Source organism: Fopius arisanus, unplaced genomic scaffold (genome assembly GCF_000806365.1).
Source record: "Fopius arisanus strain USDA-PBARC FA_bdor unplaced genomic scaffold, ASM80636v1 scaffold00025, whole genome shotgun sequence".
Taxonomy (NCBI): Eukaryota; Metazoa; Arthropoda; class Insecta; order Hymenoptera; family Braconidae; genus Fopius; species Fopius arisanus.
The window spans coordinates 447,764-471,552 of NW_011887764.1; the positions used below are offsets into that span (position 1 = coordinate 447,764).

The window sequence follows — 23,789 nt, forward strand, 5'->3', positions numbered from 1 at the left end:
CCAGTCTTGGCCCATTTCTGACCCGTGCCTGGTAACCAAAGCTCATGTTTCAACATTGGCTGAAGCCTGGCTTAACCATTGGGTGAAATATGGCCCAAGCTTGGTTGCCAAAGCCTAGGCAAGTCTAGGTTGAGCCAAGCTTGGACCAGTTGTTGGAGCTTGGAATTCCTACCTGGGAGAGAGGCTTTTTTTTTTATCCCTCTGGGGTATATTCACGTTGGACAGGTTCCAGTGAAACTGAAATACATGCTGAGGTAGGTTAGGGTCTACGTGCACAAGTCCAGGTTTCAGCTCTGGCATTACCGATATTAGCGTCGTCTGTAACTCTTACCAAATGTTCTTGGCACGCCCGTTCTACCAATCGTGAATTCCATCCTGAATTCCCCCAATCCCTTCGTACCTACAAACGAAGGCAACTTCCTCCTTTCCTCAATCACCCCCGCCTCATTGCCAACACCCATATGACGCCCATTCGATTTTCTATCTACTGGATCTATGTACTCATTTTTTATCACTTTCTATTCGCTGACTAAAATTCATAAGTAAATGATCCGTGATCGTAACGCTCGCGTACACCTCGGTTTTCGGTATTATTCCCCTCTTTCTTTCGTATTGAGATAATATCCGGTGTACTTATTTGAGAGCTCAGTAAATAATCTTCCGAAAAATACCCGAGATCTGTAATGCCCACCATTTTTCATGGAGTTATTCCCTTTTGAAAGAGAAAATGCGATTTTCATGTTTTACCCGGGTTACGACTTTGGTTCAATTTTTTAAACAAATGAGAATATTTATATACCATTTTGAAGAACGTTTTATGGTCTTTGAAATGGCGTCAGTTGGATTTGATGTAGTTGCGTTGTTATCGAGTTATTGAAGTTTTTTCATTCCTCACCGTTATGTCACGCCCGAAAATTCATGTTTATTGCCAATTATCGGAGGATTCGATGAAGACCTGAACAAGCCCTTTACAATGCCATTCGAATGTTTTAATCCTGTTGATTTTATTATGAGTTATTGACAATGATGTGTCGAATTTAACGTGTCGCATTTTGAAAAATAGTCATTCCATTGAGATAAAATATAATAAGTTTTGGATTTCAGTAGTAAAGGCAAAATAAGAATTGTAAAGAAAATGTGTAATACTGATTTTTTTAAACAGGTATTACGGAAAACGAAAGAAATTTATAACAACGTAATTTTGCCTAGAGTTATTTCGGCACGGTGAGGGAGGAGAGGATTAATATTTAGCTTTTTGTTTGTTTTTGTGGAACCACTAGATTTATTTTGCACGGGGTGAGATCCGTCAGCGCATTGTTTTGGTGATTTATGCGAAGAGACTGGGTGGAACTGCTCTTTTGGTTGTTTCGTGGAAACGATCAACTATTCACAGGTCATTTTTTCTCAGTTTCCGCGGCTTTTTCAGGGTTTAAATTGTCCTGCAGCTGGTAATTTTTTAAAAAATCCAAGAGAAAATTAATTGTCCTACCGAAATCTGAATTAAATACTCAACTTTCCGTAGAGAGTGGAATAAATTCTTGAATCGTCTCACCATTGAATTCAATTTATTTACTTATAAGTGAATATTTCTCGAATGTAAAAGAATATTTTACCAGAATAATTTTTCTCGTAGAAGACTCTATTTCCCCGAGATGAAACTTTCTGATTCTACCTGACCAGTAAAATTGACAAATTCCCGGGTTTCCCAGTGATTTCCCAATTTTCACGAATGGAAAATAATCTCACAATCCAGTGGAATAAATCCTTCTCGTGAGTTTATGCATGCGGATTTTTTGAAACAATGTATGACAGGTAATCACAATCTATGAAACACCGGAAATCTCTCGAGGATTGAGGGATAAAAATGGAGATGGAAATATTTGACGTTATTCATGCGTTATTTTATCCCGCCACAATCACCCAAACAGAGAAAAAAAAATCGCCGAATCAATACGATTCCCACCACCAAAAACAAAGGAGAAAGCCCACGCATTCTACCGCGTTGTTTCTAACGCTAGAATTTCAATGAAAAAGTCATGACGAAAAAAATTCATTGCCAGATTTTTCCCCGGTAAAATGCAGAATTGAAATAAAACAGTAAAATTTTCACTCACCACTAGCCCGTGCACTAGGACGTGCGAACTCCATTCATTCACAAGAAATTTTTTTTTCAAATACACAATTTCCGGTTGTCCACACTGATCCAAACACCTGCACACAGACTCATTGAAATTTTTTAATCCCAAAAATATTCCATTTAAAAGCCCACGAACTCAGTTTAATTAGTTCGAAAAAGTATCTTCCACTGACTCACTCAACACTTGACACTGTGGCTCTTGACGTTAATTAATTGAAGTCACGAAAGTTGGCTAATGAAAAGAAAAGAAAAAGGGTAAAGAAAGAAAAAGAGGTGAAGAGAATCGAGACAAGGAAGCCGGACAGGGTCCTCAGGAGAATTGACCCCCTCCCGAGGCATTGGCTTTTCGTTGACCAAAGCTACCCCCCACCGGCCCTAAAACCACTGATTCTCCCACTCACACAGACATAAACCAACACACACCTTATTGCGGTACATAAAGCCCCTCGCACTGGATAATTAACCCCCGGCTCAATTACCCAGTGTAAATTCACAATAGAAATATCCCTGGATCCGATAAAATTACTCAATCCTCACACAGAACCCCCGATATTTCATTCTAACAACAATTTCCCCGATTGCATTCACTTTATGCATGAGTTTGCAATCTCATTGTTGCTGAACTTTGATGAAATTTCCAGTTCTGTACTTTCAATCTCCAAGATATGATATCAACTCACGAGTAAACTACCCTCCACCATATGAAATTCTATTGCACCACCGAAAATCCAACCCCTCGTGAAATAGTCTCGGTTTCCCCAACTTCTCGTGTATCAAATTAGTTTCACGTAACAACAAAACTTTCACTGGAATTCAATTCATAATCGTTCTCCCGATAATGAGAGAGCGAAGTAAGAAACTCATTACCGAGGATTTCACTGGCAAGCGGTAAATTTGATATTTCTTCCCGCGGAAGAAAAAACTCGACTGTTGTTCTTCTGATTAGCGTTGATTAGGCGTGATAATGAATAATTATAATGGGGCCTGATTACCTTTTCAATTGACACTCGGAACCGGTTGTGAAATGGGCCGGAGGATTGCCGGATAAAGGAATTGGCTCGGAGAAGGCGCGCACGTCGAGCGCCGAGCGTCGAATAAACCGGTCTTCCATTGCGAAAGCTTGCAAGCCCCACCCCCGTTTGATTGCACAGGCGAGGAAAGCCGAAGGCACTCGAGTCGAGCCGAGTCAGTGCGTCGGGCGACCAAGGGTTGCGCGAAAATCGATGCCAATACACTGATGGGTTATACCGATAATTGTTATTAATCCAAACGATTCGATTACCATGATTTCTACAGCACATCGCGTACGAAAATATTACTGAGCAAGTACACAAAATCATTCTTTTGCAATTCATAACACCACCCGAAAAACACTGTTCCACACATGTCTTCGGTTATATTTGACGATGTAAAATATATTTATTTGAATAAGTGTCCAGTGTGTATTTGTGTAAACCTAAATAAACAGAGTAGCAGTGTTTACAAAATCGTATTTTCTGCCGAAATTTTCCGGATTTTTCCATTGGCGTGGAAACTAAAATTACATTGAAGAAACGGTTGTTGGTGAAAACGTGATTGATTTTATGACAATTTTTGTTGGCTTTTCAATTCTTCTGGATTTCTTACTGAATATTTTCACACAGATTACAGACTCTAAAATAAAACCCCTTCCACTTAATGAATTATTCGTGAATTCCATTTATTTCGTCTCCTCGTCGTACAAAATAGTGAAGATAAGGAAGAACGGAATAATAATTTCAATTAATCTCTCAAATTCCGAAGCTAACCTAGAGAAGATATCAAACCATGCAATTATACGAAGAGATTAGACAAGTCTTTGGTGTATCACACTAATTGAATATGACGTAGCCAGGGAAATAAGACCTATACAACCCTCACAAAGCTTTGATCCTTAGAATCAGCACGAGAGCACTGTGTCTGGCACAGAAATATCGATTTTACCAACCAACAGAATTTTAAATTTATTCTCCACCCATTTCTCCTCCCTTTCTCTATTCTCTACACTATTTCCGGTATCCATGAAATAAAACTGCTCGAAAAGACGAGAATTATCGAAAAAAAAAACAAGATGTTTACATCGAACAGGCGATTCCCCTCAACTGCCAATCGAATTCTCAGGATTTCACTGAGGAATTCTTCGTCATTTTTCTCTGGATATAAAATATTGAATTCACCATTACTAATTCGCGTTAAATATTCACAATTATCAAATACTGTGCACCAAAATAAATTGAATAATCAAATTTCCACATGCTCGACTCGGGAAAATGTTTGAAATTGCAATAGGATTCGATGGGTGCGCATGAAAACTTGAAAATTTGATTGAAAATTTATTACAATAATAATCACTATTATAATTGTAAAAATTACTCGGTTCGGAATGGCGTACTTCCAACTGCCTTGAGCGACAAGATCAATATTCCATTTTGTTTGACACAGTATATGATAACTTTTACACTCCGAAGAGAATTTCCTCAAAATTAACAACCCTATCCCCCCACCATAAACCCTAAATCCATCATAAACACACTTCACCCCCATCAATTGAGGATTTCCCACGGAATTGGTGTGCTCATCTTCAATAGCAATCCAATCCACCACAGAGCTAAAAACAATTTTTTAAATGATTTTTCCTTCTTCAACTTACTGAAATCAAACCGAAAAAGAACCAGCTGTAAAATTCATCTGAGCACCACTCAGAGAAGAAACCATTAATAATAAATAATTATTATTTAATACAATTAAAAAATTGATGAAATATCACTCATGAATTTTTTATTCGCTGATAATGTGATTGGTTTTTAAATTCATAATGGATCGGCTTGAATAAAATATTGTATCGAATCTATTTCTTTGAGAATAATGAGAGGAGTAATGAGAGGAGTAATGAGAGGAGTATATATGTAGCATGTATTAATTATGCATGTGACTTTTTAAGTAATTATTAGCATATTTATTTTTGACGTGAGGGAAGAACTCGGCGTCATATGGTGTTTTAAGACCCCTGAAAATCTCTAGTCAACGAAATTTCAATTTTAGCCCCGAAATGAGCCGCTGCAATATTCCACTCTTTATTTTCTACCAGAGAGATGGTAAACACCGCAGTTACCGCCTTTGTATTCCACCTTAATGAATTTACCACACATACGAGGCTGGAGGATGGAAAAAGGAGAATGCTTTTCGTGAAAGACACGCCCATACAATGGAGCAATAAAATTCTATTCTCTTCTCTAATTACCAGTCCGTTTCCATTGAGACTAACATTGAACATCATTCCAGGGTGAATTCGAAATAGCATAACTTTTTGATGTAAAATAAATTACCTCTCGGTGAGCTTAAACTCTTGTTGAAATGAACGAATCACTCCGTTTGCTGAAAATCCCTCATAATTTCAACTCTGGACATCCCAGATTGTTACGAATTAATTAAAAAACTATCTATTTAAAAACAAAATAAATTCAGAAATGTTTTTGTACAAAAATTTTACAACGATTGATAAAAAAAATTCCAAAAAAATTGGGCCTCAATCCTTCCGAAAGTGAAAAGAAGACAAAAACAAATTCCATATTTTCCAGAAATTATTTTCTATTGCATAATAATGGATCGATCTGCAGATGAGGAATTAAAAAATCCGTCTGCAGGGAGTCTAGATTGTCCTTCATTTACGTCATGTAAATTCGCGTTGGTGGAGAAGAGGAATGAGTACTTGTACCTCGAGTACCGGAAGAGGAAGAAACAAGAGCACTTGAAGTGCACAAAGGGTCTCCACCACGGGAGGAAGAGAGATGCATAAAGGGAAAGAAAGATAACAAAAAAAAGATGCATCGGTCAGTGCGCGGGTGGAGAGTTTGTCATGCAAAACCGAAACGAGGAGAAGAGAAATGGCGACCTGATCCTTTCCCTCGGCTTAGCGACATCAGCAACAACAGGGATATATATATAAAACATAAGCATTATACTTTGTAATGGGGGAAGGGCTATGAGTATAACTCAGGGCTCCATAAAGCTGATACACGTGAAAATCCAAATTATGAAAAATCATTGGATCACTGCCTGACGGATATTTTCCGCACCAACTCAGCGTGGAATGAAATACACCTCAAATTGCCAGTTAGATGGATTATTAATTGATGTTTATGGCGTGGTCGATGTTCATTAATTAGAATAATTAGATGCCCCGAGATGGAGCAAACCCGAGTGGATTATCTCACCGTATATGACACTGCTTAAATTCCATTCCTGTGATTGCGGTGATTATCGTTTGATCGCTTTGGAATTCCCCGGCTATACTCCAATCCCAGTGTTTGCGTGGATCGATCATTCTTCTAATAGCTAAATCATTACCTTCGATTAGGTTTTGTTGGTTCTTTGGATACATCCTCACGCTCTATTCATTCGTTTTCATGACTCCACGAACCTCCTGCCATTTTTTCCTTTACCATGTTTTCCCCGACTTTTGTACCTGGAAAATTCTGGAAATGATAACACCGATTTTTCACCGCTCATTCCGGGTTCATTCATGGAATTAATTTGTTTATGGAGAAAGAAAAATTGTTGGATATTCCATTTTTCTAATGGAGATCATTGTGAAAGAGAAAAATATTAACAAACAATATAAATTTCTCCCACAGCCCCTGGTAATAACATTGAGAAGAAATCATTGATTTTTTTTTTGCTTGTTGATTATTTTGCGTGGAGTGAATATATGTTTTTTAGGCAATAAAATTAATTGCAACATCGAAAAGAAATGAAAAGGGGAAGCTATTCTGTTACCATGGGTTTAACAATAAACAATGTCACGCGAGAAATTTTCGAGGAGAAATTTTGTCGGGAAAGAAAAAATGGGACACATGGGGCTGTTTTTATATCTTGCTGTTTGCTAATGTTCTTTTATGGAGATGGTGACACCAACGTGTTTATTCCTCATAACTCAAGAGATGTGATCCAGCAGTTCTATGCATCCTAGAAGATGCCGTTCGCAGTATTTCGAAATATAAAAACGAAAACGTAAAAACGAAAAAGAAAGACTTGACCGAAAAGGTGAATGTAAAAACAAAGCAATCTCACTTTTATCGTGTCAGAGGTTCGACCAATATAACTTCAGCCATATCCTTGTTACCTGTGGTCTCTCTATGTACCTGTATGTGCGCACACAGAAATGTGGATAGGTACTCAGCTGTATATGCAATCGATGTCTGCCCTTTGAACTGAATCACATCCCATTGCTCCGAACTGCCCACCAGTACTTTCCCATTTTGTTTTTCTCTCGTTTTCAAGAATTCCAACTACATCCACACGCGAGCCGTAATAAAACCGGCTAAAATCACAAAGTCTTGTGATCTAGAGGGGAATTGTTTCACCAGTTGGATCACAGGGAAATTAGCTGAATGAGAGAAGTCAGAGAGAAATTAGAGTAATTGATGTGAGGCCATGTGGATACGTATCAAGTCAAGGGTGAAGGGCCACCTACAAAGTACTCCATTCCGCTGGCACTTTTTCTCCCTAAAACAACATCAAAAGACGTCAGGTGTAAGTGCCCCTTTCATTCTAATATAATGTCCTCATTATTTCCTAATAAATTCACAATTTCAATTAAAAATTAATAATTATGAAAAATCATTCTCTTATCAATGTGATTTATACTTCATTCATAGACATATTCCTCTTTTATTCTGAAAATCGTCGTCACATCGTTATTAATCGTTTCTAAAGGTGGAATTGGTTTAATTAAACAATTTTTTTAATATACCCATTTTTTAGATTTTTCATTGACAATTTTCGTGTTCTTTAAATGACAACGAAATGTGCCGACACTTTTCGTTACACCAGTTGTTTCACACAGGATATTTTTCTCCACAGTCGATACCTTTGTGGTTGAGGAATGGAGTGGCTCTATTCGTTACTGAAGATGAGACCGAAGCTCTATAGGTGGAATTTCCTTGTTATGGGATGACCGAAGGTCTCGGCATTCGGTAGTTTCGCGTGACATCTAGGCAGCGAACGTTTTAGTGGCCCGAGGGGTTAATAGACGGTCAATGTACCAGGAAGGGCCACACCGGGTCAGACCCTGTGTCACCTTCCACTCGTCCGTCATTACGAATGCAGATTGAACTGCTAGCATTATCGAGGCTATGCATCTAATCGTCGCCTGAAACAATTCCGTGGTACCTCAGAGACGACATCCTCCGAATTCTCTCGTCTGGAAAGGGATTGCTTCATTGTTCGTTATGCGTTTCGATGAGGGGACACGATGAGACATGGAGTGAGAGAAAGAAAGAATTATTGGGATGGGGTAGGCAAGAGAATCGGATGAATTTCCGGATTTGTGGCTGGGAACCCTCGACTCTCAGTGGTCAATACATCAAAATGTCCGTTATACGTCTTTCTAAATATCCCCCGGCGGTTGGTGCTTCTCTTTCATGTTGACCGATTTCGGATAGAAAGGGAAGACCCTCGCTGCCTTGGAAGTTTCTGAGAGAGTTGATCGGCACAGAAACCTCCTCGTCGAGTATCAAAACCACTTCCATCCTCACGATTTTTCTTATCATCTTTCGGAAATAGCGCGTCAAGTGCAGATGTCTAGGTGGTGGGGTACGTCCCTTCAATACTTTTAATACCTGTTTCACAGCGGTTTTGGTTGTGAATTTTATTGGTAACATGGAATGAGTTTTGCTGAACTCGAAATTTATGAAAATCAATGATGGACGTCCAAGTGAAGCGCCGTGAAACCATCGAGTGCACTGAATTATCAAAAACCCCATCGGCCGACAGCGAATTAATGCAGTAAACGAATTCATTCGTTTTTTTTTATTGGGGAACCGTTTACTGTGTAGCCGGAATTATTTAAAAATTCGGGAATACTTTTGTATGTTTTCCTTCCGCCCGAGGTAATGGATATTCGAATCGGCGGGTTTTATTATTCAGTGGCTTTACTCGTTTCAATTGTCAGTACGAATATATTGATTGTGGTTTATATTTCTTTATTATTATATATTTCGAAAAAGTGAAATTTATATTTTAGTTCATTGTCTCAAATTATTTTATCTGAAATTTATTTTCCATTTTAATTTCATAATTTCCGCCGATGAGTTAATAAAAAACCATTCGTTTCATATTCCATAGAACGATGGGAATGGAGAACTCCGCGTGCCCCTCATTTCAATTTTTTTTTCTTTTCTCCCTTTTTTTCACTTTTTCAATTCACTTCTCTCCTTTATTGAATAGCATTATTTTTTACAATCAACTACCATAATTACCATGTTCATCATCTCTATAATTTTCTCCTTCGCACTGCTGTGGATTGACGTATTAAGGAAGCCTGATAAATGACATTTTTTTCTAGAGCGATTGTATGTCCCCGAAACTCACTGGAGACATCATTCGGCTTAGCCCCATTTTTTCCACAAAAGATGAGCACGAAGAGACTCGTTGGGAATGAAAGACACAAGATCATTGAGACTCTTCCCTCAAATGATCATCTCGAGAATAATCAAGAATCTCTGCAAGAACCGACAAGAGATCCCCCAGTATTCCCCAATAATATTAATTTATTTACACGATAGACTGTGATAATATGATCATCATTTTAATTAAATTCACGTAATAGCAATCAAATTCAGTATCGAAGTGATGCATTCGAATTAGTGGAATAGTTGATCAATCGACTAATTGCTGTATCCATTATATATTTTATATATTATTTTTATTTATTTATACTCAGAATGTAGAAAAATGAAGATGATGAAAAAGAAATGGAAAATGTAATTTTCAGTGGGTGCCCGAATTACCCCAGACTCTCCTATTCTATTTTTCATTTCTAGGATTTGTTATTGGATTTGGTATTACCTTATCAGTGGAAGCGATGGCCATTACAGTGGCGTTTTAGTCGGATGAAATTCGGTCTGAATTATCGCTCGTTACGGATAAATGAAGGCACAGGGTCAAGGTGGAGGGAGGGTTTGTCCATGATGAGAGAGCTGTTATATACCCATGAATATGTAAACGTCGTTTGAATACCTCCAAGAATTCTCCAACCTGAGATAGTACTCGTTCATCCACTCGAGCATCTGATTAAGACGTTTAATGGCTGCGGATATTAAAAGTTGAAGAAGAGAGATAGTTTATATCTTCAGTGGTGCAAAAACTTGAATGTAGTCTTCAAGAAGTAATAAGGTAATGGTGAAAATCTAATTTTCTACCGGTGCAGTAGCTGTTCAGCAATATCTTCGAATAATCATTGCCAGGGAAACTGCTTCGAATGATGTTTTCAAGAATGAGGAAAGTGGGATGCAGAGGGAAAAGTCGAAATGCCCCGTGGGTTTCTGGAGGGAAGAAAGTAGAAGCACTTTGTTTCGCCGGAGGGACCTGGGACTAGAATAAAAGAAAGAGATGATTCGCTGAGGAAAAAATTGAAGGCAGCGGAAATGTGGACCTGTGGGGGCGGCCAGGGGGTTGGGGGTTATTGGTGCACACGATCTTCAAGGGGATAGTTTTTTTCGATGAGAAAAATTCACTTTGGCAATGTACGTGGCATACTCATCTTCATCATTGAGTCGGTTTCAATTCAAAATTCTCACTAAATTTATCTTTATCGTGAAAAATCACCGAAAATCTGGTTCTCCATGGTAGATGATAATTGTAATAATTTTCCAATGAAAGGTTGAATTTTTAATAGATTAATAATTTAATAATAGATTAATAGATTAATAATTAAAAATTCAATAATTACTTTAATTCCTCGTTAAAAATTCCTCGTTTTTTTAGACTTAATTTCTTCGCTGTATTAATAAAATTTATCCTTCCTGTCTTTCTAAGTTGTATAAGCCCCCAGTGTCGAACCCACTATTGACCTGTTTTCCACGCACTATTGCATTCCTTTAATTTTCATCCCTTCATTCTTCTCCCTAGAATCACCAAAGTCCGTGGGAATTGCACGAAATTTAAAACTTAAAGTCCAACCGAAAAGTTAGTCTCTCCAACCAATGAATTTTTCCACCGAGAAATAGGAAAAAGTATAGATGCAAAGTGAGTCATTTCTTTCCTGAAATTCGTATTAACATAGTTTCAACATAATTGTGCAATTGCATGTGTACCGTGGAGACGCGCTGCGCGCCAGCTATCCTGTTGAGGACATAAATTCGCCCGGAGGATGAAGAGAGGTATGAAGGGGATGTACACAGGGTTGCAAGAGAAAAAAAAAGAGAGAAATGGAGACAGTGAGGATGTACTAGGCGGTGGTGGCACGGAATACCAAACCCCTAGGACGGGAAAATGCTAGGACAGGTAAGTACTACACGGAGAGAAAAATATATTTTTACCAAGAATCCATTCAGTTTGGAGAAGCGTGTATTTTCTACTAATAGTACATCTCTAGATAAAACATTTTCAGATGACGTTCCTTATACTTTAATAATGACAATCAATCCGACAGTTTAAAAATCTGCATGAATTTCAATGATTCGCTTCACATGCAACGGTCGGTCCTATAATTATCTAATAAAATAGCGATCATCTTCTCCAATTTTTCATCTTGTAATCCATCAACAGCTCTCTTATGACTTCTTATGGCAAAATTTCTGTTATTAGGAAAATATAGGGTTGAGTCACTTTCGTTGGTTAAATGAATGGATGAATTATTTGCATTTACGGAGGACTTACCCTCAACTCTGCGTCAGTTTTCCCGAAATAGAAGGCTTGGAAAGAATTGTTTGTATAAAAGTTATGGAATAAAGTCTCCCAATACGTGACGTAGGCCATAAAACCTTTAACATTCTTCAGGATTTCCTTAGCAACAGTGCTCTCGTAAACGGCCATTTCTTGTTTGTTCTGAAAATGAGAATGTCTTGTTGCTCATAAAACAATAATGTTTCAATTATCGTAATTTTTTCCAATATTTAATGAACTTTAATAATTTTTAGTTTCATTTCTCTTAAATTTTGAATCTTGAATATTGAAAAATGAAATAATTTTAATGGTTAATTATCGCAATGATTTTTGAATGAAATGAATTTGAAGATCGAAATTATTATTGACAATTCAAGTTAATTCATATTACTGAATTTTATGGAATTTCCAAGATGAACGGGGATTGATTGTCCATCTCGCTGAAATTGAATTGACAGTCGGACTATTGAAAATTCAAATGCCAAACAAAGGTTGATTACATTTTAATAAATTCCTGTCTGTACTTACAGTACAATCGACGACTGTTTTTACTCCATTAATCTTGATCTCGGATCCACATATATCACCTGAAACGATCATTTCCGCCAATTTATTCCCTGTGGTATTCAACGAGTGAAAGTCGTTAACGCTCTTGACCCAGCTTTGTGAAGTATTGTTTAAATGATCGGACAACTGTTTATGATATTTCTCATTGGCACGTAGAATTCCACGAATATATTGGATACACTTATCCTCTGTAGAGTGCTCGTATTCCTTTGCTAATGCTAAATACTGAAAACATCATTTACGAAATCAGCTTTTTATAATCTATAATTAGTTGGAAAAACTGAAAATAATGCTAAAGTTTCGCGTTGCTTTGGAGACATTTCAATTCCAGCAAATTCGAGCAAATAATATTTGCGGATAAATTACAAAGAAGCATTACCTTCTGCTTGACCTCTTCATATTTGGAAGTATAGTACACATCATGTACTCTGTCCAAGCTGGCTCTTATCGATGTATCTAAAAAAGTTATGGTTCGTCTGAACGTGTCAACAAAGTCATTAATCCATGACTGGGTCTCTTCTGACCACAATTTTATCGAATTGGAGTCCTCAGAATTATTTTCTCCCGTAATGGCCATTGCCTGCCAATGGAAATTACTGATATTACAGAAATTATGATACGACACCTGCATCCCTCGCACTGGCTAAAAAATTTTCTTCCGCCAAATATATTTTTAAATCAAGTTGGGAAGAGAATTTTTTCTCAGTGCATCAGGATCATGAGTATTTAGATATCCCAAAGAGTATTATCGTATTATGAAAAGATTGAGAAAAGTCTAGAAATTATTATTGAACTTACCAGTGGCACAACGGCGCAAAGAATAATTATATATTTCATGTTGGTTAATCGATTTGAATGTCTACTAATGCTCAGATGATTGGCTACTGCCGTAAGTCGCTTGAATCTCAGAATTTATACTATTTTCCGCCTGGAAACCTTGGGGACTTTGAATACGTGCTGAAAAGTATTTATTCACATGTTTCTATCAGGTAAATATTCTAGATAAGAATTCCAATAGGCTCGAACATTTTCTTAGAAACAAAATTTAGTTTCCCGGTAATCTATGTTTTTTTGAAAATTCATATTCGACAAATTTTTTCGGCACGATGTCCCCTGAGAAGATTTGGCAACACTCAAAAAAATTATTGAAAATCCTGAAATTTAAAAAAGAATCAGATGTTTGTTTAAAAATTCATTTTTGACAAGTAATGTCAATATATAATCCAATTAAATTCTTTTCCTCTGAAATTGGCGTTATGATTTCATTAGGATTTCCTATTTTTCCATTATTTTGTATTACATTATTACTCTATAAATATTAATACACATAATGCAAACAATTAATACATCAGGTGAATTTGGAATGATTCAAACACAGTGGCGTTATTTACAGTATCAACGACGGATTGCTGTATGGGTGGTCGATACATAAATCTTGATTCTGTCTCTTCATAGAATTTTTGTCTAGGCTTTGTACCGCTCACCAATTTTCCAATTAAGCCCTTCATTATTCGTTCCTATTGAGTCATCCAATTTGATGTCAATGAATCCATTTACGACAAAACCTTGAAAGATATCACCACGTGGATGAATAATTAAAAAGGTGGGGATAGAATGTATAATTAGCAAGGTATTAATGAGAATGGTTCCAAGCAAAGCAACACGTGCCCAAATGTACTAAGACCCACGCGCTAATAGATAATAATATTTAATCTCGGACAATTCATTCGTTTGTGTCACTCAGTCCATAAAGCAACCCCGCCTACGGACTGAATAACAAGAAATATTGTTCGCTACTCTTTTCATTATGAGTCCGCAGTCCGGGGCAAAGCCAAAAAAGTTCCTAGCAATCCAGTGACAAAATATACTAGTAAGAAAGGTTACGCGTGGAGATACGTCTTTGCAGGCCTGAAATCAACAACGACTTGTCAATTTTTTAATCGATCATCGGTATTCGTTTGCCTAGGTAGATCGATGCATCGAAGTAGACAACGATGGAAGGAAGAGGGAAAAATTATAGAATCTCCCGATAAAGCGGTAAGAACCCGCAAATGGTCAAACGGGTGAATGAAGCAAATGAAGACTCATGTAATCATAGCTTCACAACCTTTGGCCTCTGCTAAACCGTCACGTGCACAATTACTATAACCCTCACGTCTCACTGGTTGAATTAAATGGCGTACAAAAACCATCAGGAGTGAACTTACATGAAGAAGTAGGCGACAAAGAAACAACGTTTTGTGAGGCGCGACCGCATGACGTTCGCTCAGTCTCGAGAGGATCGTGACGAAGAGTGGAAGCTCGTCGGTGAAAAGAATAAAGAAAAAGGGGCAAGAGGAAAAAAGCATAGGGCAGAGGAAAAATAGAGTGAAAAGAGCCCCCTCCCCCCACCCTGCGATAAGTGGATCCTCGAGTAACTCTAGAAAATTTGTTTCGCGAGGCGCTGTCACAGAGTGTCAGGAAGAACAAGACGGAGAGGCACGGGGAATATAGGAAACGGGGAAGAACCACCACTTGAATATAATTCAGATGATTCCGAGTTCACTTGAACTTATTATTGAATTATTATCGAATTCCGGGGGATACTTTTTGCAGATAGCAATGGCGTTCTGTTGCAGGCGCCCTCCATTCAACAAAAATTTTCATTGATTTCGGTTGAAGGTGGAAACAGTTAGACAACTCCGTGGAGACGAATTGTCTGTAGATTCGCTGTGAAAATTTCTCAATCCCCAGAAAATAATTAATCAAATTTTTAGGAATTTTATAAACTTAAATCGGAGTTAGTTGGGTTGTCTTTTTATTCCTTAGTTCATACTGTTGGGGAATTAAACTTGAATTGTTGAATAAAAAATATGGAATTTTGAAAATTCTGCATTGATGAATCACTTAATTTCTTGATTTATTGAATCGTTAGATGATTTTTCAACTGAAATTTAAAAAATGAAACAGTTTCAAAGAATTTTTTTTATTGGTACTAAAAAAAAACCATTCATTGCAAGGCAGGCGAAAAGAAATAGAATATTTTGAGTAACACACATTAAATGCGATATATGCCAACTGGTGTGGTAAATGGTAAATGCGCAAAAGATGAAATGTTGGGAATGACAAGAACTTTAAAAAAATGATAAAACTGTGGCCAGATTATACAACCGAGCCTTAAAGAGCAATAAAAATAAATTTAAGAGCGCAATCTGCCGGCACTTCAGCGATTCCACGTGTTCCGAATGTATGATGGGGTTACGACAGTATCGAGATGAGACACCATTCAATGGAATACTCATTGAAATGGAGAGTCCAGTACGTGCGTAAATTTGTTTCGAACGTGAACGATGCGGATGTAATTTTTTTCGTATGAAACCGAACGGGCATTTCACCTAAAAAAAATTCACATTCAATATTCGACACAGAAATGTAAAATACTCAAGTCCAAATTAAATTGAGATAAATTATGTTTAATTGTTATTAACGATTCGTTATGAACTAATTAAATGCGTGTTTAACAAATAAAGTTAATGCTTGAATTGCTGACGTGGTGTTGGGGATTTTTCATTTGGAAATAAGGCGGACTCAACCAAGCGGAAGAGGAAGTGATAAAAACACTTTGCGAAGCCATACAAGACATGTCACAGGATATTATAAGATACTGTGGCCTTGACAGGGTGATTATTCATAGGAATGAACGAGGGAATTCGGTGTGGGAGAGCCATACCATCCGTAATTCTGCAGTCTCCGAGCAGTATTCATCGGCCCATGGGGACGTACTATCATGGGGCCTAATAAAGGTCGTTTTCTTCTTCGATGCCTCCAACAAATCTCCAGAGATTTCCGCATATACTCTCGATTCAAAGGCCCGACGAGTTCAGAGCAATCCCACGATTGATTTCGTAATGAATTTTTCCTGATGATGGAATAAAAATTGAAAGCTCTCGAATCTTTCAGATTTTGTCATTTTAAACTAATAGAAAATGAAGTTTATTTATTGATTTGGAGATACACCTTTTTTCTTGATAATATTTTTTCAGGACTCATGTAAATACATAGGAATAAATAGGCAATGAGAAAGTATTTGTTATTTAAAAGGAATTAAAAAATCGGGATTTGTTCAGATTAATTAGCAGAAAAAAAGATGATAAAATCATAAATTAATCACAATTAATGTTTTAAAGACTTAAAATAGTAAATTGTAAGTGAAACGAGTTAAAACCTAGAGTCAAATCGAATTGTCAATGATGAATAAATGAAAAAATGACCATTCCATTAATTAATACCGTATTAATCATTTATAGCAGATATTTATCACAACAACATCCATTCATAAAGATGCAATGATCTACTTGTTTTCTATCTGCGATGATTCCGGAAGCGGATGATGGAGAATTATTATTCAATCAGTCATTACAGCTTGCTTTACCATTCAACATTGATCAGTATATAACTAAATTATTCATGACTTTTGGATATTCGGTAGGGAAATAAAATTTAATCCAGGTATGAAATAATTAATTTCACCAATTCTATCAATATCGCAGGTGCGTGATCGACTTTAAAGTCATTTGTATTGAAATGCACGCGGAATACTAATGAGAATGAAAAGTCATTACATCGCATCACCGCTCTCTCCATGTACTAAAACCCCCAGCATACAATTGAAATTTAACATTTCAATAAGATTCACTAGACTCTCGTGTTTTCATCAATTTGACTTAAATTCCGTTTATTTCATTCACTTATTAACAATATTTTCGGAAAAAATAGGAAAATAGAAATTTTCATGGAGCGACTGCTCCTATTTATCGTCGGTTTGTGGGAAATGAAAATGTGATTGCGTACCCGAAGCGAGTGGTAATAATGTGTAAGGGGAATATTGTCATATTCGTGAGAGCCTGATGCTTGTCTTTTTGTCGTGCCCTGCAGATATAACGGAGGAGAGATTAGAGCACTTCATCATTAATACGAAGCTGAGCTTGGAACAAGCCAAACAGAAACTAGACGTGTAGTACACGGTTAGGGGACTTGTGTCGGAGCTTTTCACCAACCCAGATCCAGCGTGCAAGGATCTCATTCGACTACCCCCAACTTTGTATGTATAACCTCGTTTTATGCTTCTCCAGAGAGTTACCTTAATGTACCTCTCATTCGTTAAAGAAGTTGAATGCTATTCCACCATTTTTATGGAGAAAAAGCGCTGTTTAGTATCGCTGCTTTATTAAAACCATTCGGCCCTATTGCATTCACTAAAGCCGATCATCTCATCTATTATTTCAATTTGCAAACCATCCGAAATTATAAAAATCTGTTTGTCAATAAAATTTTAATGATTTTCTAAGGATAAAATAGAAAAAATAGAGTAGGCTTCTTAAAATAGACACAGTAATAATAATATAGTATAATAAATTAATATAGTCACAATTCTTCTCGATTCATTTTCTCGCGTTTCTTTCGGTTTCCGTACTTTACTAGCTGCGAGTTTCAAAATGTAAATAATCCACTGTTTCCTCCGGTGAGGAATTCCGTGAAAAATAAAGTCGAATTTGCTGTTAAAAAATCAGTTAATGGTCACAGCGAGCGTGTGGTGGGGGTAGCTGAATATAGTCGGATTTTCAAGATGCGCTTCCCCTACAGCCCCGTACACGCCATTGTAACGGGAGTCTACTGTACATTAAAATTCGCGATATTGAAACTTCACCGTGGACTTAACAGAAAGTAAGGAACATTCCGCACAGCGGGAGATTATCGATAGCATGAAACATGTATAGCAATCGCATCATCTTTCCTTTAAATATTAAATTCAACATTGAGTCTCTGCAAATCAAAGGAGCCAAAAAATCGGTGGAAATCGCTTTCTCTCATGGCAGTTTTGGCTGCATCCAACGCACGACAACTCCAAGTTTTTGCAAGTGTGAGAGCGCCAAGAATCCGATGAAAGTGAGGTATATATCCAAAGTGTTAAACTTTAACCGTTATAACTTGAAAGTGAAGAAAACTACAGAACATTCTAGGGTTGAAAGACAGAAACCACTCACGAGACTCATACCAGCCCACACATGATACGTTCCTGTAAATTGTTGAATGCAGTAGGAGAAAATGAAAAAAAAAAAGTAAAATCATATTTTTGTGTTCATTATTGATGAATCATTAAATTTGCCATAGGCAGTGGATCACTCCATCGAAACTGATACTGTAGAAATAGAATTTCGATATTTCGTGCGCGCGATATCGATCCTGCCAAATTTCGAGAGTGGATTTTCAAATGAGCGTATCTCCTTTGGGAGATACCAACGGGAAAAAATCATTGATAGGACGTACAAATGATGGATATCATTAATGAATGATCGGACACTCTGTGATGGATTGAAAAATTATTGCACTTGAAATTTCAGATAAAAAAACTGGAAATTTTTCACAACAGATGACATGACCTTTCGGTGGAATTTTTCAATTAACAAATTCGTTAATTTTTCGATAATATTCTGGAAATTTCCAATTTTCTCTACGTGGCACAGACAAACAGTGAAAATGTTGAAAATTCAGGAAAATTCCAATTCAATTTTCTTCAAATATCGATTTATCGAAAACTCAAGCTGAATGACCGTTTTTAATTGGAATCGAATTCAAATTCACTTCATTTAATTTTTCATCCTGTGTTACACTGAAATAATGAATCATTACAATCACAGCGACAACTTTTAACGCATTACAGTTATCTCCGTACAGCAATCCATATTTGAAGTTCCAGTTACATCTAGATTTTCAGTCATTTTCATTTAAATTGTTCTCATAACGAGCGACGTCTGTCCTCTTTCTACTATCGAATGTCTAAATGGTTCAATTACTTCCTGCACCACTGCATTTGTAACGAAAAAACATCCTTGGAAAACTCTTCGCATTACCTCGCAGTCATTTCTCCACGTGAAAGTATCAAAGAACGGACTTATCGCATTCGATGAAAAATAAACTCACATCTCGTCTGCTTCGGTAAAATCAGAGTCACGGAAAAAAGGTACACCCTTACGATATCTTCAGCTTGAAAACAGAAAACATCTCGTGCAAAATAGCTTGAGCAAACAACCCAACACAGTTCCAGATTAGTCGTCACTACAATCCATATCACCCAACTACAGATGTTGCTTTGAGGAACCAGGTCAACTGTGAAATGATTCTCCACCACTGTCAACATCACCAAATGAAGTTACACCCCTCCATTTTGCGAAAAGCCATACCTCATCCGAGCTTCATTCCCACTGAATCAAGGAGAACTGTACATTGCAGCTGCGCTAGATTCCACCCGCAAAAATTGCTGTGAGTTAACAACTTCCTGCAAATAGAAAATTCCCAACTCCACATTCTCCCTCCATTTCCACCTCTACCCTCACCTCCTCGCCTCCTCCCCCTTCCCCAAATTCATTTTCCCGTGATTTTTTTTTCCACATGAAAAACCGTAGGGAAAATACGATTTCTCCATTCGGGAAAAATTAAAGAGGGGAAAAATGTCCGAGGGAAAAATTAGCCTAGGCGGAATCCCCGGAATTTTTTAGCTGGCAAATAAAATCCGGACATTCCTCCTCGACATATCGAAATTCACTTACCAAAAATATCCGGGTCGCGCCATGGGGAGGCCATTGAAAAGAAAAATCCGGAAAAGCGCCTTCAACGCCAATGAATAATGGATGGCATGTTGTCGTCAAGTCTTTACCCGTTTTCTCAACGCATCTCCCCTTCATTCTTCAATACATCTAGATAAATCTACGTCTCCCTCCCCCCGGGGTACTTATCACGCGAATCCGTCAGACTCCCATCGCACCTGTCGCAAATAAGATTTGAACTTCACAAGTTTCCGAAATTTCAATCGAAATCGCTCAACTGCGGTAGATACGCAAACCTATTAATCATACAATTTTTCATCATCCCCGGAAAAAAATAAATATCCAAATAATCAAACACCTGAGAATTTAATTGCAGTAGAATCCCGTTATAGTCGCACCTCTCCTCAATATTTGTTGTCGTATAGCTTTTGATTTTCCGACTGGACTATCTCCGGACTACAACATGTAGATAATCTATTGTTTCCTCCGATGAGGAATTGAATTCCGGGCAATATAAAGCCGAAGAATAAATTTCTGTCATATTCGAATTTACTTTGAAAAAAATCAGCTTGCAGTGACAGCAAGCGCGTGGGGGTATTGTACATAGTCGAATCCTCCGAATTCACTTCCCCTACAGCCCCTTGCACTATATAAAATTTTCTTCCGAATTTCATTGAAAAATTGAAAAGAAAAGTCCCAACTTCCCTTTACGTTTTCCTTTCTATAATAACAATAATATTGACAAAAATGCTCGAACAAATTGCAGATGCAAGGAGATCCTGCAATCCCATTAAAACATCAATTCATTCTAATTTCTAGTTCACTAAAAAAGATTGCATTCCTGGTCTCCACGCGAGACTTCCAACCAATAAAACCCAAAGAACAAAGATCTCTTATCTTGGTAAATCGACCACTTAGCTCTTTATAAATTAGCCAATAAACTTCATTAATGCCCAGCGGTACATCCTCTGAGCTTCCTGGAGGCTGCATCGCCTGCCTGTTGTTCTCAAGTCTCGTCCTGAATTTTATACTAGACCGATATTTCAAGACTCTTGTCGAGGCTTCATTATAGCGAGTGCTAATTTTCAAGATAAAATCAGAATTGCCTTTTTCTCTTTCCTCCCCATTGTCTCGAGATAAACAGTCGCCATTACTCTCATTTTCGTAGTCATCCCGAAAGTTAATCAACTCATGGCGACACTTGAAGGAAACTTCGCTGATATATTTTTAATATCAATTAAAATACGAGCATCGTCTGTTATTTATCAGAACACGCGATAAAAGCATTCCCTTCTACACGGTGAAGGTAAAATTGAAAAATAGCGTGGAGAAGAGGTAAATTTATAGCACTTGACTACTTAGTTACTCAACTGTGATAATATCTATCGTATATCGCGTAATCATTGATTTCTATTCACTCCGAGGTATATCACTCATTCATCGTCTACTTGTTTTTCGAGTGTTTTTCAGCGATGGAATTATTTATCAGTGATAAAAACGCCAGTATCCACGACGCAATAGTGGAGGCCATTGACAGCGTTATTTATACTAAACTTCTGGGTTCACCCTCGTAAATGGTAATCAGAGTCCATTCAACGACACCTTCCCCAAACGCATTTTCCCCTGCGTCCACGGAACTTGTCGCATAAATAATCCAACTCCAAGGTTTCCTTTTATTTCCGCTGAAAATGCATTGCCTACCCGCCGACTCAATGAAAAACAAATAGCAAAATCAAATAAACATTTTTCCCTCGAAAGTACTCTCTAAAACAACAACTGTGACCTTCCGCTGAGAATAAAAACCAATGGCATCAGTTTAAAAGTTATGGCATGAAGTTACGATCATAAAACCGAATGAATATTTTATGCCCTCAATTACCGCATGCTGGAGAATTGCATGGCAATATTCCATTCGATCATATGATATTCGACATCCAAGGAAGTCGTCCGGAAATCAAATGTCTCATCATCCTCAACGTGTCGCACCCCATGTCTTCCTCAAAACTCTCAACAAATGCAAATGTCCTTGGATTAAAAAAGAATTTTCTACAAAATAATTATCACAACAGGTAATTTCGGATATTATCCTGATGTACATGATTAAAAAAAAATCAAGAGAACAGAAAAAAATTACGTGGAATCAAGTTTTCCAGACCTAAAGGAAAAGTCTTAAAGTCTTATCCATTCAAGTAAAATATCAAGTATTAAAAAAATATTTAAAAAAGTAAACCGTGAAAAAACTGAATTGAAATAAATTCAAGTGGTTAAATTGGATTAGGTAGCAGACACACGATTTTCCTAGCACGTTAAAAATTTTGTCAATGAAGATCCCCCCTTCAAATATCACATAAGCATAACTGAGAATCAGATGTCATTGATAAACCGTTTTGCCACCTGGAACATTTTATATTTCACGTGAGCATACAAATGTTTACACTCATGACATATTTTTCCACTGATTATACCGCACGTTTGGTGATAAATCGTTCTCACTGCGGAGAGGATAGCCTCGTGAGAAAGTTACGAGTTATGCTGGCAATCCGCCAAAATTGAGGGGGAGGTAAAAGGGGTCGTCCTCAAATAGGTTTGTTTTTGTTTCAATTTTTCTATTTTTCTCGTCTCGTATCCGTTGTAAAGATTTTTAAGAGTAGGACCAGAGTAGCTGACATTACTCTGAGGGTCGGGTGGAGTGTCGTATTGCCGATGGACGTAAACACATACGGGTTACGCAGAAATAGCTGGGGTTATCAACGCGTCAGGGTTTCTCGTAAAAGTTACGAGCGATTCGTGGAAGCGCGTCTTTGAAATTGCGTCTCTCCGACGACTCCTCAGAGACAAGTGTCATCCTTCAGAGGTATTCGCTGCACTCCGGAACTTTTACCAGAAAATCTCATTGGATCATGTGAAAATATAATACATTTATATATCCGCAAGCGCCAAAACTGTTTACGCGCTACGCGCGCTGCATTCAAATTTACCGCGTTGAGCCCACGGCAATTGGATTGATCAATAGATAGTCGGGGATCAGTTCTCGAACTGGGCGAACTTCATTCATGTGTCGCCGCTGGCTTGAGCGTGAAAATTTCCAATAAGTGCCCGGAAAATCACAATTTAAATGAAAAAGAGATAATTTTAACGGAATAATAATGAGGAATAAACGAATCTCGTTATCTCCCGCTGAACGTTCATCCACTTTTCAATTAAACTCAGCACAAAATTTTTTTTGATGAATATGATGCAGCTGCATAGGGTTCAAAGAGCAATCGCACAGAGTCATTGTACTCACGTTTTGAATTCCTTTGCTGGATGCACCAGCAACATCCTCGATAGCAACATGAATATCTGAATATTCAACGTGCAACGTTTTCACCGGCCGCAGACCCTGACTGTGATGAATTCAATGCAGTACTACCCCGAGAATTGTGAGAAACGTACTTACAGATACAGAGGGTAAACGCACTTGGGATTACACCAACTGAAATTCACCGGACCCCGTGCATATTACATTACACAGGCGATCGAGTGCTCAGTAACTGAGCAATTTCCTGCACCAGACATTATTACAGGCTGAGGGATGTTCAGTTGGTCGGTAACGGCAAATTGTCAGCCCTGGAAAGAGTCCTAGATTTAATTACAATTTTTTTCTAGCGCCAGCCACAAACTAATTATCTCTCCCACATTTATATGATGTGTGATTTTAGCAGTGATATAGATATCATTTTATCCTGATCCTCCACATTTTATATTCTACAATATAATTCTACAATTCTACATGTCTGTTGTTACATTAGATTTTGACTTTTAACTTCAACTTTTCA

At 37.5% G+C, this 23,789-nt stretch overlaps 2 protein-coding genes across 3 annotated transcripts in view; both read right to left on the reverse strand.

Annotated features, from left to right (window-relative positions):
* The window catches only part of LOC105264779 (TWiK family of potassium channels protein 9-like), a 143,767-nt gene extending 140,578 nt beyond the window's left edge, over positions 1-3,189 (reverse strand). For both annotated transcript variants that reach the window (XM_011301891.1, XM_011301890.1), the window contains exon 1: positions 2,115-3,189. The gene's annotated coding sequence lies outside the window, so the exon portion shown is untranslated. The remainder of the gene's footprint in view (positions 1-2,114) is intronic.
* Positions 3,190-11,507: 8,318 nt separating this feature from the next.
* On the reverse strand, positions 11,508-13,311 carry LOC105264780 (uncharacterized). Its single transcript, XM_011301893.1, has 5 exons — positions 13,187-13,311; positions 12,768-12,968; positions 12,350-12,613; positions 11,816-11,983; positions 11,508-11,733 (listed from the first exon to the last, which is right to left on the reverse strand). The coding sequence occupies exons 1-5, from the start codon at positions 13,223-13,225 to the stop codon at positions 11,710-11,712; spliced, it is 696 nt and encodes a 231-aa protein (XP_011300195.1). The 5' UTR covers positions 13,226-13,311; the 3' UTR covers positions 11,508-11,709.
* Positions 13,312-23,789: the final 10,478 nt, after the last annotated feature.